Source organism: Mytilus edulis, chromosome 9 (genome assembly GCF_963676685.1).
Source record: "Mytilus edulis chromosome 9, xbMytEdul2.2, whole genome shotgun sequence".
In the NCBI taxonomy this organism is placed as follows: domain Eukaryota; kingdom Metazoa; phylum Mollusca; class Bivalvia; order Mytilida; family Mytilidae; genus Mytilus; species Mytilus edulis.
The window spans coordinates 53,357,321-53,376,675 of record NC_092352.1 but is presented as its reverse complement, the minus strand read 5'-3'; the positions used below and the strand labels follow the sequence as shown (position 1 = coordinate 53,376,675).

The 19,355-nt window shown below is 31.2% G+C and overlaps 2 protein-coding genes across 22 annotated transcripts in view; one reads left to right on the top strand and one right to left on the bottom strand.

Annotated features, from left to right (window-relative positions):
* LOC139489765 (sodium-independent sulfate anion transporter-like) overlaps positions 1–1,426 on the top strand; it is a 63,392-nt gene extending 61,966 nt beyond the window's left edge. For all 4 annotated transcript variants that reach the window (XM_071276579.1, XM_071276578.1, XM_071276577.1 and 1 more), the window contains exon 21: positions 118–1,426. In XM_071276579.1, coding sequence (XP_071132680.1) covers positions 118–206 — 89 coding nt within the window. In that variant the 3' untranslated portion in view covers positions 207–1,426. The remainder of the gene's footprint in view (positions 1–117) is intronic.
* A 1,172-nt stretch (positions 1,427–2,598) lies between these two features.
* LOC139489762 (serine-rich adhesin for platelets-like) overlaps positions 2,599–19,355 on the bottom strand; it is a 31,435-nt gene continuing 14,678 nt past the window's right edge. For 3 of the 18 annotated variants that reach the window (XM_071276561.1, XM_071276557.1, XM_071276562.1), the window contains exons 4-14: positions 14,121–17,315; positions 12,350–12,598; positions 11,810–11,926; positions 11,270–11,371; positions 9,665–9,781; positions 8,283–8,371; positions 7,810–7,899; positions 6,381–6,488; positions 5,565–5,701; positions 4,985–5,010; positions 2,599–3,951 (exon numbers count right to left, since the gene is read on the bottom strand). In XM_071276561.1, the coding sequence (XP_071132662.1) occupies positions 3,772–3,951; positions 4,985–5,010; positions 5,565–5,701; positions 6,381–6,488; positions 7,810–7,899; positions 8,283–8,371; positions 9,665–9,781; positions 11,270–11,371; positions 11,810–11,926; positions 12,350–12,598; positions 14,121–17,315 (4,410 nt within the window). In that variant the 3' untranslated portion in view covers positions 2,599–3,771. Of the gene's footprint in view, positions 3,952–4,984; positions 5,011–5,564; positions 5,702–6,380; positions 6,489–7,809; positions 7,900–8,282; positions 8,372–9,664; positions 9,782–11,269; positions 11,372–11,809; positions 11,927–12,349; positions 12,599–14,120; positions 17,316–19,198; positions 19,262–19,355 lie in introns of all 18 variants that reach the window. The other 15 variants (XM_071276572.1, XM_071276567.1, XM_071276573.1 and 12 more) reach the window with 7 other exon arrangements.

Here is a 19,355-nt window from a genome sequence, read left to right as displayed (position 1 = left end):
TCTTGAGCTTTATGGATAGATTATCTGTGATTAAAATCAAGGATTTCATCCAAACAAATCTTCTGAGTCACTTTTTCAATAAAAATATTTGATAATTATCATAATACTTTATTTCAGATGAGTTAAAGAAAGAACTTCAGAATGGTGAATTATCACATACCCTCGGAGAAGCTACTGTTATTGTTGATATTAGCAGCCATTTGTAATATTGAACAATGTGAGATTATTGATTCAAATCATTGTATATACCATTTTTCAACAGACAAACTTCATCTTTGTATCTTTGTATAATGTGATAAATATTTCAGAAAAGTATTTTTAATCAAAAATTGTCTAAATATGATGAATATTTAGACATTTTCTTGATAATTGAATTATGTGATTGTATATTTTTTTAAATGGCTAATGTTGGATATTATATTTCTTCATTTTATAAATGGTACTACCATCATGAACTTATTACAAAATGTTATATTGTGTAGTGTTGAAGTTAAAAACTTTATTGTTGATTTCATGTCATTATCTCGAGCTGTGATTTTAACTATGGTAATTACTATTTTTACAAATGGAGGCATTTAAAATAATTGTATGTAACATGAACTTGTTTGAGATCATTTAGTTAAAATGGTGTGTATTGCCTTTATGAACAAATAACCAGAATTATGCTGTAAGAACTTGTTTCTTGTAAGAAGTGTGAAAATCTCTTTGTTGGGAGATGAATGCTTAAGAAAAGCTTACAGGTTGTAGGAGTACTAATTTGCTTTTAAAGTTTCACCATTATAATGAATAATAAATTTGAATTCATGCTAAATGTTCTGAATTACTTCCCTTTCACTAAAATTATGTGAATAACCCTCCCTTTCTCGAAATTGTGTTAATTACTTCCCCTTTCTCTAAATTTTGTGAATTACTTCCCCTTTCTCTTAATTATCTTTAATATCTGAACTACATCCCCTTTCTGTACCCATTTAACTTGAACTAATATTTGAAAAGAAATATATAAATTTACTCTAAGGGATAAAGTTGCCTATTTATTGATTATATTTCTTCAGTTTTCCATGTTAAAAGCCACATGATTTTGTTTAAGAATACAATTAGTAATGACTAATCTAGTGGTTTTTTTTTTCTTAAAATCACAAATTTTGGAGTGTAATGAAGATAGAAAAAAATTTCTTGGGCCCAATGATAATCTGCGATAATATAGATGTAAAAATTCAAGCAGACATAGATTAAAGATTTTGTTTGGAAATTAACCTTAAGCAGGTTATTTTGGTTTTTTGTTGTAAAGATATTTTTGTTATTTTGTTTATAAGTGCTTGTTAAAATGTGATCAATATTTTTTTTATAAGAATATATGTTTTTGTAAATGATAATTATTATTATGTATTTATATGAATTTTATATGAATAAAACCAAAAGTAAATAATTATTCTCAATTATGTTTGATGTGAAATTGCTGTCATAAAATGTTTAAATTGTCTTTACTTACGAAATGTTATTGAGCCTTCTCGTCTCGATGAAGGCAAATCCAGAAAAGCGTTTTGGAATCATGTAATTGATAAAATGTTTTATCGAAGTTCCTTATATTCCTTGATTAGCATTTCACATCATAATGGCTTTGGTTAACTTTTGTGTCAAAGTGGAAATTCAGATTAGAGTTCAGGCTAGTGTTAAGGTTAGTAATTAGGTGTTCAGTTTACAGATAAGGTTAGACGCGAGTTAAAGCTTGAATTTATAGGTTATAGGTCCCAAGTCAAGAATCTGATGTTCAGTGTTTGTCGTCTGTTTATTTGGTTCATATAAAAGTGTTTCTCTTTTATTTATATAGATTAGACCTTTGTTTTCCCGTTTGAATGGTTTTACACTTGTAATTTTTGGGCCCTTTATAGCTTGCTGTTCGGTGTGAGCCTAGGCTCCGTGTTGAAGGCCGTACCTTGACCTATAATGGTTTACTTCTATAAATTGTGACTTGGATGGAGAGTTATCTCATTGGCACTCATACCACATCTTCCTTATTTTCATAAATCGTTATCATAAATCAGGTTGCTTGTTTGAACTGTTTTACATTTTCATGTCTGGCCTTTTATAGCCAACAATACTATTTTGGTTTTTCAAATTGTTCAAGGCTATATAGTGGCCTACCACTTCATTTTATTGTCTCATTGGCAATCTTACCACATCCCTTCATTTATACAAAGGACCTTACATTTAACTATTGCCAAATTTGGTTCAAATGAGCCTTGTTATTTCAGAGGAGACAATGAAAATAGAAATTACCTGTTATCTAATGATGAACAGACAACTGACACAAAAAACAAAAAAAAATCACAAAAGTACTGAACTCTGAGGAAAATTCTAAACAGAAAGTCCCTAATCAAAAGGCAAACTCTAAAGCCCAAACACATCAAACAAATTGATAACTGTCATATTCCTGACTTGGTACAGGCATTTTCTTATGTAGAAAAAGGTGGATTGGACCTGGTTTTATAGTGCTAAACCTCTCACTTGTACGACCGTCGTATCAAAGTGATGACAATAGCTCACATGGTCCTTCAGCCTAGTGAGCTAAAACAATTTTGATTTAAAAAAAAAAAAAAATAAGAAGAATAATACCTTGTTTATTCATAATCACAGATATTTTATCTGTTTGGCAACAAAGAATGACATATAAAAATAACAAATCATATAAATAAAAACATTAACAAAATATGGTTCAGTAACACTGTGCACAATTAAACTATATAACAAAATATCTCTCTTTTTCTGTAATGATCTTCAATACTTTGATGTTGCCATTTAGTGAGTATTAGATGTATGAAAATGATCAGATCTTTTATGAAGATGAAGGGATTTTATATTTATTCTTTAGGCCAAATAAAAGTATATGTGTGGTTCCAGTTACATCTTTTTTTTCTTTTCTTTTCTCTTCTCTTTGTAATTCAGTAAATAGTAGAGCATTTTATTTCTGATGGAGAAACTTTTTTTGTCCCAATCAACAATCTTTAGTCATCTTCAATTAAATGGAACCATATACAAAGAAATTTCAGGTTGAAATGTGTTTCGCTTTACAAATAGTGAAATGATAACATGTAACACAATTTTTTTTAAATGCATAGGAATATTCTGGATGCTCCTCCCCAATTTTATGTTTTGTAGAAAAAGAAAATATTTGCACAACTTTTATGATTTGTAGAATTTAAAAAGCAGAATTTACTATATTTTAAGGTTTGTGGAAAAACACTAATTTCTTCATGGTTAATAATATAAAAAAAATATGGATGAATCTATGGCCTTGATATACAAATCTATGGTATATATGACTTTCATTGAGTATTTAACTTTGAGGTTTCGGTGAAAAATAAAATCCTGGAAAATGTGTTACCTATGAATTTAAAGATTGCAATAGACATATAACATAAAAGTTTTAAATGCATTTGTTTACAGCTTTTCAAATAGATATGAAACAAGTTTAAAAACCTCATCATCCCTATCTTGAATACATGACAGGATACAATATGAGATTCAATTTTACAACTTTCCAAAAACTGAGATCATTTCAAAAATATTACAAATTTTAATGACTTCTGGTATCCCAGAATGCACTTGGTTGCTATCTGCTGAACTCAAACTTAGAACTGTTCCACATCAGTTGTTCACATACTGCACGAAGTGATTGGACTTGTCCTCTGCTCCCTACAAATTTTTCATAATTATTACAAATTTTAATGACTTCTGATGTCCCATGATGCACTTGGTTGTCGTCTGCTTAACTCAAACTTCACTGGTTTTCTGCCTGCTTGACCTTGCTCTGCTCCCCATCAGTTTTTCACATACTGCACGATGTAATTGGGCTTGTCCTCTGCTCCCTACAAACTTTTCATCATCTCCAGGCTTTCCCAGACTTTTTCCTCTTTGGGGCAACTGATGCTGTTGATGTCGTTGATGATTTTGCTGAAAGACAAGAGAATAGTTTAACAATAATACTTTGATCTCATCAATCCAATACATAGGTACCACTTAAGGAGCATGAACTGCTTAACCTTCCAGAGGCATATGAGTTTCCATTGTATTTTACAGATTTGTGTTGCTAAATCTTAAGTTTTCAGTGTAATTTTTTATCTGTTTTAAGTAAAACAAATTTAAAGAAAACCATTCATCTCTTAACCAAGGAAAACAATAGATATATTCTTAATTCTTATATTACGGTCTTTTGAGAAAAAAGTTCAATAGAAAACACTTGATATGGATAAACAGTTACAAAAGGATCTTAAAGACAGTTTTAAAAGAATTTTTCCTAAGAACTAGGTTTGTAAAATCAATAGTAGTTTTTCATGATTTTTATGATTGTTTTGATTTATTTTAAATTTAAGAAAAAAACAAAGTTCACGACTATAATCCGCATTTAAGGGGGTAGGCCTTGGTTCAGGGAGATAACTCTTTAAATCAGTTAAGCGTTTGTAAAAGTCAGGTTCATCAATGTATTTTAAGCATTTACCTGAAACAGATTGAAAATAATCTATGTAACATAGAAGCTTAGAATATATTTTTGAAAATGGTTGACACAAACGTACTGATGATTTTAAGAGTTATTTCCCATAACCTAGGTCTATCTCTTAATACAAGCAATAATTTACATTTTAATATTGCTACTGATTGCTCCAAATAAAGTTATTCTCTATTCACAACAATTGGAATTAAGTATGAGCAATGATTTAGAAATTGTTACAGCTACTAAAATGTTCACTATTAAATATTACATTACTTGTAACCACACACTACACAATAGTTAAAAGAATTATGATAATCAAATCTATACTCTAAAATGCACGACCCTTGCAATGATAGCTATTTTATTCATTGAACTATAACATGACCAAAATGTATTATGACATTATGAATGCTGTTAAATTAAACACCTTATGAATGCTGTTAAATTAAACACCATTGAAAATAAAAATAAAAGTCCATTTGTCCATGCTTTTACCTCATTTTTTCTGTATCTGGCTAAAACTGGATAAATATAGAAACTTTAACAAGATTGAACCCACAGAAAACAATATTCATGTAAAAAAAAAAGCTGAACCCTCATAAATGAACCCATAACGAACAATCTCAAGCAGGTTGACTACAATGACTTTTGGATAAAAAAAAATTAGCTGATATAATCAAGTTTCTAATTGTGAGCATTTAGGCTGATAAGTTCTGTAGTTTAAGTTGAGAATGCTTCAGTGTTCAATTCATTGGTATATTAAATTAAGTCACATAACCTGTAGAGATCATTGCAAGGTGTTTACATGTGTTAAAAGCTTCAATTTTTTACAATTTTACTTTCACCATATGATTTTTAACAATACTACGGAAAATTTATCAGAAAAACTAGCATATTTTAGTTTTTTATCACAAACTTTAAAAAAAATAATTTAAAAAGTGACACAGTAGCTGTTACTGGAAACAGTAAACTTAAATCTCACTTCCTAGTCTTGGTGTCTCGTGAGACAATAAAATATCAAATTAGAATTTTTTTTCCCATATTTATGTAGTTTAAATTAGAATATGTTATCAACCTGTACTAGCTGTTTTCCTTGTTTTAGGTGCTGCTGTAGCTGCTGTCGTCTGCTGAATGGAAGGATTTGATGTTTGGTGTACTGGATGAGGATGGTGGACTGGCTGACTTGGTGCTGTTTTTGGACGAGTTCTTGTTCTAAAAAAATATTTTTTGTTTATTTATATCTTATATAAATTGGCAGTATAAATTAAACATATTTCAACAATTTGACTAATAAAACTGGACTTTTTAACAGAGAGAATAATACAATTCAAATTTACAAAATTATGTTATACCGTAAATTGAAAAATCAACTTATTCTTGTAAATGATTTATTCATTTAACTCTTGAAAATGAAAAGTATGAGGGCTTTGATATTAATCTTTTATATCACTGTACCAATACTTTATATTTTCATTTGTAGCAGAAATTTATTGGTTTTTATCAGTTTTATCCACAGAAAAATATCAAGTGGTGTCCAACTCTGTTATACGTTTTTCCTAAAAGAACTCTTGAACTATATTGAAATTTATAGGTTTTTGTATTTTTGAAGAGGTGGATATCAGTTTTATAGTGAATTCATTATTATTCCTCGGTGTATTAATTTATGTGGATTTTGTGGGTGAAAATAAACAAATTTAAGTGTTCAACAAAGTAAACATTTTCTATAACCTTGTTTACAAACATAGACCAAAACCAAATTATCAAGCTTAAGTATCCATAAAAATACAATCTTTCCTTTACCCATGAAAATCGGTCCCAACAAAAATAAACGAATACACAACCTACTCATCTAATGAATCATTAAAATTCTTAGCTTTATGATATGATGTACCTTGCTGTGGTGCTACCACTCTGTGATGATGTGTTGTGACTGTGTGATAGATGAGATGGTTGGAGAGCCCTGGATAAAAGAAATTGGAAGTGTCTTCTCAAGGGTCCACTGAAACATCAATTGTTTTTAGGAGCGATAGTTAGATAGCATGCACAACAGTTAGAAATTCTACTAAAAGCATACAGAACAAGAATTAAAGCAAAACAATAAGAGCTAGGTAGGCAAAGTTCTCAAATTTGGATGAAGCTAAAAGGTTTGTAAAATTTCAAAACATATGTTAGAAAAGGAGGAGGTATGCTAAGGGCACTATTTGCCAAAAAGAATCGCATACGCAGTTGACTTTTGCATCAAATATAATTAATGAGTAACTACAAAATTTTTAAACTGTAAAGTCTTTTAAATTCTATGAATATTCAGAAAGATTTATTGAAAAAAAAAAAAATTGCATAAATTTGATTTTTCAAAAAAAAAAAAAAAGAAAAAAAAAAGGAAAAAATTGTGAAAATAAAAATGTCAAGCTGGCATAAATGACTTAAAAAGATGCAGGGATCCAGTTAACCCATAAATGTTCAAACTTTAAAAATCAGCATAAACATGTGGATAAAAGAGTTTTTCTGGGAATGGAAATGATATCAACCAAATATATTGTTAAACAGCAAAGAAAATAACTACAATAATCAACATTAGAGATTAAAACAAGCATGCAAAAAAATCACAGTAAATCCAAATTATATTATAAACATCACATAACCAAACATGACAGTCATTACAATTTTTAGCCAATCAAAAATTGTGCAAGAATCATTTTCATGCCCATGTTGATGTTGGCACTCCAATAAATTTTGTGAAGATTTTACTACTTCATGTTTTCATGTAAAATGTTAATTTCCAGGTTCCTTTTATGTGTTTTGCACCATGCGTAGATATACATCAATATGTTTCCTATAGAAATTGATGTTATGTAGTATATTTGTGACAAATGTTATTAACATCTGTTGAGCAGTTTTTTGGCAAACGCAAATTTTGTGGGATTTTTCATTATATTTCTTATCCTTGTTGATGAAAAAATTTAAAGAAGCATAACACAACAGCAATACTCCTTGTATTCGTAATAATAATTGAAAATTTATATTTACTATTTTAGTTTTAAATACTTTGAATTTGATGTATTGAAAATATTGAAAATAACTGATTCACTATAGCGATACTAAAAAAACATGTCGCTTTTTTGAAATATAAGCTTAAAAAGGGGGCCATTTCAGGGCCTTACCGAACCTACTCCTTTACTTTCACACATAGATTAGCATTAAAGTCAATGGGAGATTTTTTACTGAAATTACCCCTCCAGAGTGCAGTTAAGGAAAGATAACTCTTCTTCATATCCATTTAGTGATCTATGTTTTTGGAGTTTTTATCACTATCAACATACCTTAAATCTGTACTTTCTCGCTGACATCTTTCATCAACATGAGGGGCTGACCTTGGTCTGATGTCACCAAACACAGCTGATTCAGCCTCTCTTTGATAGAGTCAAGGAATACTAGACTATTTGGTTATTACATATAATTATTGTTTTGAAATGCTTATAAAAGTATTTCATTAGTAATTTGGAGGGTGAGTTGTCTTTTTGGCAATCATACTTACTACATCTTCTTCATAAATTATTTTTTATAACTTGTCTTATAACTTATCCAATGCAAGAATTGAGTTTTTTGACTGTCCATTTCTCATTTATTATTTTCATTCTCATTAATGCATTAAGAGTGTATAATAAGATGTTTGTGTCCATTCATAGTATCAGACAAAAAGTTACCTACAGATTTTCATTTCTTGTTTACCTCATTGTCACTTACAACTTATTTTGCTTTGAATGTTAAATAAATGAGTGTTAAGTCAGGATACTGTGCTTTTCTTTTCCTTTCCATAGCCTTCAGCGTGGCAGAACTAATCCTTGGTTGTGATGATGAAACACTAGATCTTGTAGTAGCACCCTGTAATTCAAAGATATATAAAATAATGATCATGAACATAAAAACTAATTATTATCAATATTTTTAAACAAATTTATGATCCATAGAAATATTATAACATTATCTTTCTGAAAAGCATTTCTGACGTTTTGTTCAATTGCTTTCTCTTTAAATACATATTCATATGATCTAATTTAAGTTTGTGCTTCTAAGTTATTTACTAATCCAGTTATTTATCTAAATAACATTATATTGTTACTTTCCAATTTTGCAATTATTTTCATTAAAATAAATCTGGAACCTGTTGTTCAGTGGCTGTTGTTTTTTGATGTGGTTCTTAAGTGTTACTCATTTTTGTCGAGCCTTCAACTTTAGTCAAAAAAGCGAGATATAGCGATCCTACATTCCCTCGGCATCGGCAGTGTCCACAATTATTCACTCTGTGGTTAAGTTTTTGAAATTTTAATAACTTTCTTAAACTGCCCTGGATTTCTACCAAACTTGGACAGAAGCTTGTTTATGATTATAAGATAGTATCCAGAAGTAAATTTTGTAATAATAATATTCCATTTTTTCCGTATTTTACCTTTAAATGGACTTAGTTTTTTCTGCCGAGAAACATAACATTCACTCTGTGGTTAAAGTTTTTAAAATTTTAATAACTTTCTTATACTCTTTTGGATTTATACCAAACTTGGACAGAAGTTTGTTTATGATCAAAAGCTGGTATCCAGAAGGAAATTTTGTTTAACTTTGTACTTGTGTAGCTGTATTTTACTTATAAACATGATAAATGGACTTAGTTTTTCTTTTAGTTAACATTGCATAGTCTGTAGTTAAACTTTTTAAAACATTTATTAGATTCATAAACTATCCTTGTTTTTTTACCAAACTTAGACAGAAGCTTCTTACAATCAAAAGATAGTATCAAGAGGAACATTTTTATTGATCTTTTTCCTCAATTTTGTTGAGCCTGTGATTAATAACAAAAGTAGGCGAGACATTGGGTTCTGCGGAACCCTTTAGAATATTTTATATATAGATCTAATAGGCAGCTGGTTTTCCTGTTTGAATGATTTTTCCCTCATAATTTTTGGGATCCTAACTAGCTAGCTGTTTGATGTGAGCCAAGGCTCAGTGTCGAAGACCATACTTTGATCTATAATGGTTTACTTTTACATATTGTGATTGAATGGAGAGTTGTCTCATTGGCACTCATACCTCATCTTCTTATATCTAATGAATTTCATTACTGTTTAAACTTTACTGTAAAACATTAATATTGTCCCCCTAAAGTACAAGTAAATATCTTACACTTTCTCTGAGACGTCTCTCGTCTCTCACTTGTCTGTCATGATCTATAATCTGCATCCTCTCCCAAACTGGTATGTCAAAAAATATCTCATGTACATCTAACAAAGCTGCCTGCAGCTGAAACAACAAATTAAACAAGGATTTAGTTTATGAAGATATCTTAATATTCAAGGCTAAAAACACATGTTTTTTTAACTACAAAGTTGTACATTTAAAGAAAAACTTTAGTGTTTTATAGTAAAAAAAAATACAGTAGGTAAACCCTCAATGACTGAGGTTTCCAATATATACCGTGTAAAAATATATTGATACTGATATATAGTGACATTGGAGCCATTCTGATGGACAAAGTTGATCAAGCACCTCTTTTCAATGTATTCATGACTGTTGCTTGTAATTTTGTCATTATCTTTTTTGGCCATTACATTGTCTGTTAATCGTGACATGTTTTTTTTTTTTTTTTTGTCAGCTGGGTTTCATCTACCTCCTTTATTTTCCGACCTTTTTCAACATATTTAAACAGATGTGAAAACAAGAATGTGTCATGTACAAGTACATGGATGCCCCATCCGCACTATCATTTTCTATGTTCAGTAGACCGTGAAAATAAGGTAAAAATTTGGCATTTAGAAAGATCATATCATAGGGAACATGTGTACTAAGTTTCAAGTTGATTGAACTTCAACTTCATCAAAAACTACCTCAATCAAAAACTTTAACCTGAAGCAGGACAGACTGAAGAACGGATAGACGAATGAACAAACGAACGAACGAACGAACGGACACACAGACCAAAAAACATAATGCCCATAAATGTGGCATAAAAAATAGTGTATGCGTCAGCTAAGTATAAGGCTGACTTTCTTTATTTGTGAAACTATTAATTTTTACAAGGGACAGGGATCGAAATTAGCGCTGGTCTGGTGGTCTGAGACCAGCAGATTTTGCATCGGCCCAGTAGAAATTTGACGATAAAAATCTCTGATTGCAATGCAATCTGGTTTTGTTTAAAAATTTTGGAATTTTGAAAACAAAGAAGAAATTACCTGCGAAAGCAAATACACGGTACTGAGGGGTACTAAGTATTACAATTGATCAAGTTAATTAATATCTCGGGTTAAAGTTCTTGTGATTCCTTTATAACGAACAACACAAAATGTAGGATTTTTTGGAAGGAGTTAAACCGCCGAACAAAAAAAAAATAAAATTAGCAACATGGGATGAACGGAATAATTAAATGTATGAAATTGGCAAAATGAAACGTAAATATTAACAATTCTGGGTAAAAAATCGAGATTGATGAACAATTTGTAGTGACAGACCTAAATAAGAAATGTATTTTTGTAACAGGATCTTCAACTTTTAAGTTAGATTCTGTATTTACTCATGAACAATCAGCATAGCTAACAAAATCTACGGGAATAAAAGAAAGCATGAAAATAGAAGTAAACATTATCATTTATATAAGTGTTGGTCAAGTGAATGTAATTTTTGCAGGACCAGTAGATTAAGAGCTGGACCAGTAGATTTTTCAGTCCGTTGGTCCGGCTGGCTTAAACACAAAAAAAGCTTTAATTCGACCCCTGACAAGGGATATATCTTTACCTGTGCAATAATTCTGTCCAGTAGATCTCTATCTTGATTGTTGACTTGACCTTTCTTAATGGGAGTTTCAGCTTGGAAGCTTCTTGCAAAACATTTGGTATCCTACAGTAGAAACAAAAATACTGGAAATTCAGACTTTTTGCATGCATTTATTATTTTAATTGTTAAGTAATGGACAAAATGTGAATTTAATTATTGTGATTTAAAGAAATGTCCCGGAACCAAAAAAACTGTTTAAAATTAAAAAGAAATTCACATTTTTTGGGAACCAATTCGATCCAAATGTTTGTCATTATTCAAAAATTTGACCTTCTTTAGAGCGCTTTCAGGACAGAATTATGTCAGAAAACATCAAATATATTTGTACTTGCTGCAAAACATGAGAAAAGTTTTCTTCCTCTTTCTTTCTAAAGGTTTTACAAATAAATTTTTATATTTCTGAAATATAGCATAATATTCATATTTAATAACAACAATAAAATGACAAACTACACTTTTAAAAGTTTGTGCCATGTGGTATGCTTTATATGTTCCACTTACACTAATGGTCTTGACAACTTCCTGCACTTTCTCTGTGACTAGCAGACGACGTGTTAAGTATCCTTTGACACAAGCTGACACTCTGTCAAAACAGTGCTGTAATCTAGGATCAAATGCCTGAAAAATTAATCACCAGAATGAAGTGACGAACATTTAAGCAAGGAGCTGACTTGCAACGAACTTAGATTTTATGAAATGAATTATTAGATTTACATGCAGAAGTCTCATTGGCAATCATACCACATCATCTTTTTGTATTTCAAGATTCTTTTCAATATCATCTATAAGTACAATATAATCTTCTATATTGCAGTTTTACTAAACACTAAATTATCTTAAGAAAGCTCATTTTTCATTTAAACATACTGCTTACAGTAAAATAGTAAGTAGTAACAAAATATTATTAGTTCAATTTCACATTTAAAAACGAGAAAATATTTATTTTGAATATCCAATTGCAACTTCATGCATGTATCCTTTTCTTCTTTTAAATAACTATATCAAAATTATGTGGACTACAGCAAAATACCAAGAACTTACAGACTCTGGGTATACCATTGTAGAACTTGTCCAGGCATTCTGAACCTCCTTCACAGGAGAGTGCAATACTGGTTTATAGGCTTTAGGTGATGGTGTAGAATGGTTAAACTTTAAAGACTGTTTAGGCGTCCCTCTGCTGAAGGTGCTTATATCTGATTCATTATCTCGATCCCTTGGATTGAAATACAAACTTGGACTAGATATATAAGAGAATGGTTTCTGTTGTGTAGGGTAGTTGGCAGGCATTTGCTGAAAAAGAATTTATTGTTTATCATTTGAACAATAAGATGAATAATATACACGACATCATCACACACCACTATATCAAATACACATTGTTTAATGCCAAAACCATGTGACTCTATACATCTATTTATTAGTTTCTATTTTTGAGTTGTGTTAAAAACTTATGTAACTTTGTAATTCAACATGATGACTGTGAAAACCGCTTTTAATTCTGTTATAATTGGTCCGAGACCACAATTAATTTGTAATGCATTTCTTTTAGAACATAAATGAAAATTAAAAGAATCCCACCTGTGCTTTCTCAATGAAATTTTTACAGTGTGTTGTACTACTTTTGGGACAAATTATATCAAAATTATAGAAAACGTCATCAGCTCTAACTCAAAATATGGACAATTTTATGTTTAGGGCGTCTTGAAATCTTTTGACAGCTTCCGAAGTGCTAATTTTTAACCTTTTTCAGCTGGACCAAATCACTACTTTCCTTTAAAATTCTGAACCCAACTTTTTTAACAGTGTAATTTCACCCCCTACTTACAATTTGAGGCATAAAACATGGAGAAATAAATTTGGAAGGGGTATAAAAAATATTGGCAAGTAACCCACTGTCAACACTAGGGACTATATTTGTGGACAACGAAAATCAAGGGACGACAATTGCGGTCTCAAACAAATTGTTCTGATCTGGACTATTATCTTTTGTAAATTTTTAAAACTTTCATTCTATTTAGTAAATATTTTAAAACTTTCATTCTATTTATACAGCCAATATATGTATTTTTTCATGTGAGTTTTAAACATAAACTCTTCCTTTTCTCTTACAATTGTATGTGCATGCTGTGTATAATCAAATTCAAGACTGAAACAATATATACTACAAAATAATGAATTCAGTGTATACATGACATGAAGTAGTGTATACAAAATCTTGATAATGGTCACTTTTGTGGGTTTATACCAAAATTAATAGTTGACAAGTACACTAAACAAGGACAGCATTTAGTATATGTAATGCATTACCTAAAAATTAAATTAGAACAGAAAGTAGAACCATTATGATGTGTTATAAAAAATATTTCGATCAAATCAAGTTTCAAAATTCAAGAATAGGTTTCATTCTAAATGTTTGCACCTGTCCTAAGTCAGGAATCTGATGTACAGTAGTCAGTAGTTGTCGTTTGTTTATGTAATTTATACATGTTTCTCGTTTCTCTTTTTTTATATAGATTAGACCATTGGTTTTCCCGTTTGAATGGTTTTACACTAGTAATTTTGGGGCCCTTTATAGCATTTTGTTCGGTGTGAGCCAAGGCTCTGTGTTGAAGTCCATACATTGACCTATAATAGTTTACTTTTATAAATTTATTATTTTATTGGAGAGTTGTCTCATTGGCACTCACACCACATCTTCCTATATCTATTTAAACACCAATGAAGATTTTCTCCCTTATTCATTTAACTTACATCTTTGAAAGCCATTTTAATCATACATTGTCGTAACCTGTTTGCTGGTATATAAACTTACCTGAGAATAAACAGGTTGACTAACATTCCCTGGAATTTCTGACAACACAGACTCATTTGGAAGGTATCTGTTTCCAGAAGTTGTAGGAACATAGCCATTGGCTGAACTTTGCGGAATGTAATTGTTTGTAGTATTTGTAGGACCATAACTATTAGGAACATACTTGTTGACATTGCTTCCTTTAACATTTGGCTGTTGTGAGCCAGCAGACGCGAAGCTGTTACCAGCGATCATTTGAAATTGATTGTTCACTGAAATATTGGGGTTCGAAGGATTAGAATGTGGAGGGTTCATAAAGTTTTGAGCAGAATCATTGTAGCTATTCACAGAGGTATTTTGAAGATTGTTAGCAGAAAATTGACTGAGGTTGTTTTGTTCAGAAAATGATGTGAATAATTCTTGTTGTTCACGTAAATGATCATGATGCATTTCAATTTCTTCCTGAAGATTCATTTGTTCACGTCTTTGAGATACAAAAAGTTCTTCCAGTTGTTGTTTTTGTTGCTCTATAAGATGTTGACGAATTTTATTAAAATGATCTGCTTGAATTTTCAACATTTCATCCTCTGTTAAGGTTTCAAATGATTGAAGAGTTTCTGTAAACGATTGTACAGCTTCCCCAATGTCATAAGGTCGTCTGCTTGTATTGCTGCTCTGAATGGGTTGTTGATTATTTTCTAGTACATCTTCAACTGGGTGCGGCTGCACCTGAGACAAATATCTCTGAATATGTTCAGCTTTAGCATTTTGTTCAGATGATTCTGATGTTGGAACACTCATATCATTTTGAGAAATTGATACAGGTTCGATACTTTCTGGCCCAATATTCATTTTAGTAATATTTCCATTGGTGCTAGAATATTGAGGACTTTGTTGATTTAATTTAGCTTTTAACAAAGCATCTGAGGGATGCTCTAAAGTATATGATCCATGTCTTACGTGTCGGTCTAAACTTTTTGGAACAATATTCGGAGAGATTTGACTTCCTGTCGGAGGAATAATATTATTGACAGAAGAAGTTCCATGAGTCAAATGTTTTGATTGGCTAACATCACCCATCACATGACCAGAGCTTCCTGTAACAGATGATGAAACTTTCATAACTTTTTCAAAATCCGTTCTATTGGCGTCAGAATAAATATCATTTTTGAAATAATTCCTCTGAATTCCTGATATCACATTTTCCTGACTTTCTTTCAAAGTACTTCCTTGTGATCTATCATCTGAGTCATTGGAACGTTTTCCTGTTAGCATAAATATATTCCCATAAGTCTGATCACAACTTTTATTCAGTTCTCTTTCTAGTAAGTTTAGTTTATCGTCCATGTCAGCCGGAATTTGTTTTTGATACACGTTTTCATTTTCCTTGTCCGAAGTGTTATGCTCAATCTCAGCGGTATAAACATGAAATGGCACGTCCTGGTCTTTGAAAAAACTTTTCGGAATGCCACCTGGTGACTCTTCTGGACTCAATGCAACTTTGCTTAACATTGATCCTGGCTGTCCAGGAAATAAATTATTTCTATATGGCTGTGTTGTTGATGTACTGACCTGAGGTACTGATGACGACCCCAGGTCGTTTACGTTTTTTGGCATCGGTTTTCCATTTTGACCTTGATTTGATAAATCTGATGAATTTGCTGACCCTGTACGTCCTGTCAAATCAACACTATTTGACGGAGTTATATCCATTTTCCTCACAGAAATTTTGTCCTCTACAGATTGACTAGCACTAGTACTTATTTCTGTAACAAATGAAGAAAAATGAACAGTATTTTTAAGTCCTTTTGGACTCATGCGTCTGCTTTGATTTGTACCTACTGAACCAACAGAGCTCATCACTGAAGAATTCACACCAGACTGGTTGAAACTAGAAACACTAGCCTCTACTACATCTTTCCCAGAATTCCCTGAATTATCTGACAATGTAGGTGAATGAAAATACTTTTGTTTCTTTTCCTCCTCTTTATTTTTAGAAGGACTTTTAGAATAGACAGACTGTTTCATATTATTTTCTGTAGATGAACTACTTGATGTGGAATTCAGAGCTTCACCGGTGTCCTGTAAATTGAGATGTTTGGAAAGTTTGGCAAGAACTTGACCTATCTGCTGCTGTTTAACAGAGGTCAAAGGCAAACCACTAAATTCTTGAGGTAAAGAATTACAATCATCCAAAGATGGATAGTCATTTAGTGACTGAGGTTCTTCAACTTTTGGTTCCACTGGCAACTGCCTCCTTTTTGATGTTTCTTTCGTCTGAGATTTGTTTTCAGAAGGTGAAGGTTTCCTTTCAGTATTTGCAGCTGTTGATTTCTGCTGCTTCTTCTTTTTTGAAGCGAGGAATTCCTGCCTAAATTTTTCTGGGTCAACTTCTGGCGAGTATTGTGTTGACGATAATTCTGGATTACTTCCGGCTGTTTTATGCTGCTTTTTGAGTCTATGAATTTTAGGCGATTGTAAAATTGGTTCTTCCGGTGATAAAACAAAGCCCTGGCTCTCCCCTATTTCATTACGACTTATATCTGGGTCTGAAGCACTATGTTGATTGGCCTGTTGCCAAGCAGACTTTTTCAGTCTGCGAGTGTTCCGAGACATTCCACTTTCAGATTTACATGATAAAGAATTGTCATCGTCAAAGTCTCGTAAATCAGGATTAGAAAATGAAATTCTACCTGTTATTAGCAAATTTGATCGCCTAGCTTGCAATTCTGTCATTTTTGTAGAAGGTGGTTTTGGAACAGGATATGATGGGGTGCCTGGGATTTTTGCAGGATTTGGCAGTGACGACATTGAACTTGACTTTTTCAAATTAGATAAAGCTTTTGCCTGAGACTTAGACGAGGCTTTTGGTTTTGCTTTCTGAGGTGTGCTCTTAGTAGTATGAACAGGAGCCGGAATTTTTGTTCGTTGTTCCCTGACAAATTTGTCAGATTTGTTCACAGATTTTTCTTCTTGGCTTTGATCTATCTTTTTTGTATTAGACGGTTTCGATTTTTCAACCTTCACTGTTTTTTCATTGTTAATATTTGTCATACTTTTGCTTCTATTATTTGAAGAAAGACTATTTGTTTTAGAGATCCCAGCTGGGGATCTTGATGAATTTACACTTTCAGGTGACCATTTTGAAGAAACGTCAGTTCCGCTTGAGACAGGAGACGAATCCACTGAATCAGAAAGTCTGCTATTTTGCTTTTCCTGCAATTAAAATACATAGTCAATATTTCAAATTAGTTATGGAATTAATTATCAAAATTGAAAAATAAGCTGTAGTAAAATTATCTTATTTTTAGTGTGTTTCTGAACAAGAAAAGTTCAGAACAGATTGCTGAAGAATTTGATCCGATGAAACAAAAACACTGGGGTAAAACATAACGACAAAAATGATTTAAGTTATTGTTATTGGATGTATATTATTATTAAATAAATCAAGGCAAACCATAAAAAGATATATAGGTTTTCGAACAAATGTGTCAAAAAAAGCAAACTTATTAACAAAAAGCAAAAGTGTAGTTGCTACCTGAGAAACTAAAACATGCAAACCCAAGTTATAGTTATGTGAGAGTTGTGATGTCTGACTAAGGGAAGTGATCAGCAAGAGTGATTTTACCCACAATGCTTAACAGGACGCAGCACGCTACATACAAATACACATTGACATGTAGAGCTCTAACAGAAAAATATGTCATTTTTTTTTTTAAATATATTAAACTTAAAGAATAAAAGCAGTGAAATATTTCTAAACTGCAATTTTTCTTTACACTAGAAACAACATAGCTAACATGACACACTTCTTCTATATATGCAAAATTTACATGAAATTAATATATATATAGGAAATCTTGACTTTTTCATAAATGCATGCATAAGATCTTTAAACTACATCTTAAAAGTTGGGATAGGTATTGAAAGTTGTTCTCTAGGTAGGCAAATAATAATAGGAATAAAAACAGGTGACAAAATATATGCATGAAAAATATCATAACGAATAAGAAAATATAAAAAAAATAATAATAAAGTACAGATAAACACATATAAACACAAAGACATCAGTGTATCGAAAATGAAGATGAAATGAGAGGCTCTTTAACTCTTTAAATGTGCAGTTACTATCTTTAAATATGTTAAAATATCTAATCAAAGTTTTTAAAAAATTACAATGATTAATTACTTTCCCCGTGTGCTGAAAAAAATAGCATCTTTTCTAATGATCTTCTAATTTCTTTACTCGCTCATGTTTAGTTTGTTTCTTTTCGGAACTAAACATTGTAGGAATGATGATTTTATTGCCCAAAAATAACAAATCTAGTGTATGATTATGTTTGATGTGTGAATAATGTGTGGTATACATGGTGTCCTACTTCCAGACAGCAGTGAAGGTCAAACTCTAACATTCAAGGTCAAGGATGCCAATATTCTAAGGGACAAGTATCATTCTGTTTTTTATTAATTTTTCTTTACTTGAAATCTTATGGCTTTATCAAAAGAAATAAATTATTAAACTCTCAAAGTTTTTAATGTAGGACGTCGATAAAAATAATAACTTATAGGTCCAGTAAAACCACATGTTCATGGTAGCTTTTCCCTCCAATGCTTATTAATAAAGTCTGCACAAGTCATGTTTATTGAACTATACATAATCTTACTGACCCAGCAAGATTTATTTTAATATGTATAAAAACTTGGAAAACATTTATGTCACTTAGATGGAGTTATTTCCCTTGGAGTTATTTCGCTTGGAGTTATTTCCCTTGAATGAAAAAATGTCTGACAACATAGGTTTTGAATTTACAAAATGTACAAGTCCATACTGATGAGCTTTCAACGAACTAAATAATTTCTTGGGCTCCATTAGGGTTCCCCCCTTAAGTCACAAGTTGATATTCCTTCCAAAAAAAAAAACATTCCTAGGATCACACTTTCTTCTAGTTTATTGAGAGAGAGACCCAAACCAAAAATTTAATTTATTTAAATTTTTCAGAATTTGTAGACTGGCATCCTTGCAATATCTGATTATATGTCACGCATGATTTCCTATTAAAGCAAAGAGAAAAAGCAGAGTGTAGCTTTTTGTCACGTACTATAAGCTGAGAGATCCTGGCTGTTCGAGGAAGCCGTGAACGGCGCTTTAAAGCAAACTCTTTCTGCAAACAACATGCATCATTGTGTTTTATTCTATATTATTTACTATATGTAACAACAAACATAAGTGTTGTAAAAACATTATGCCTAAAAAAT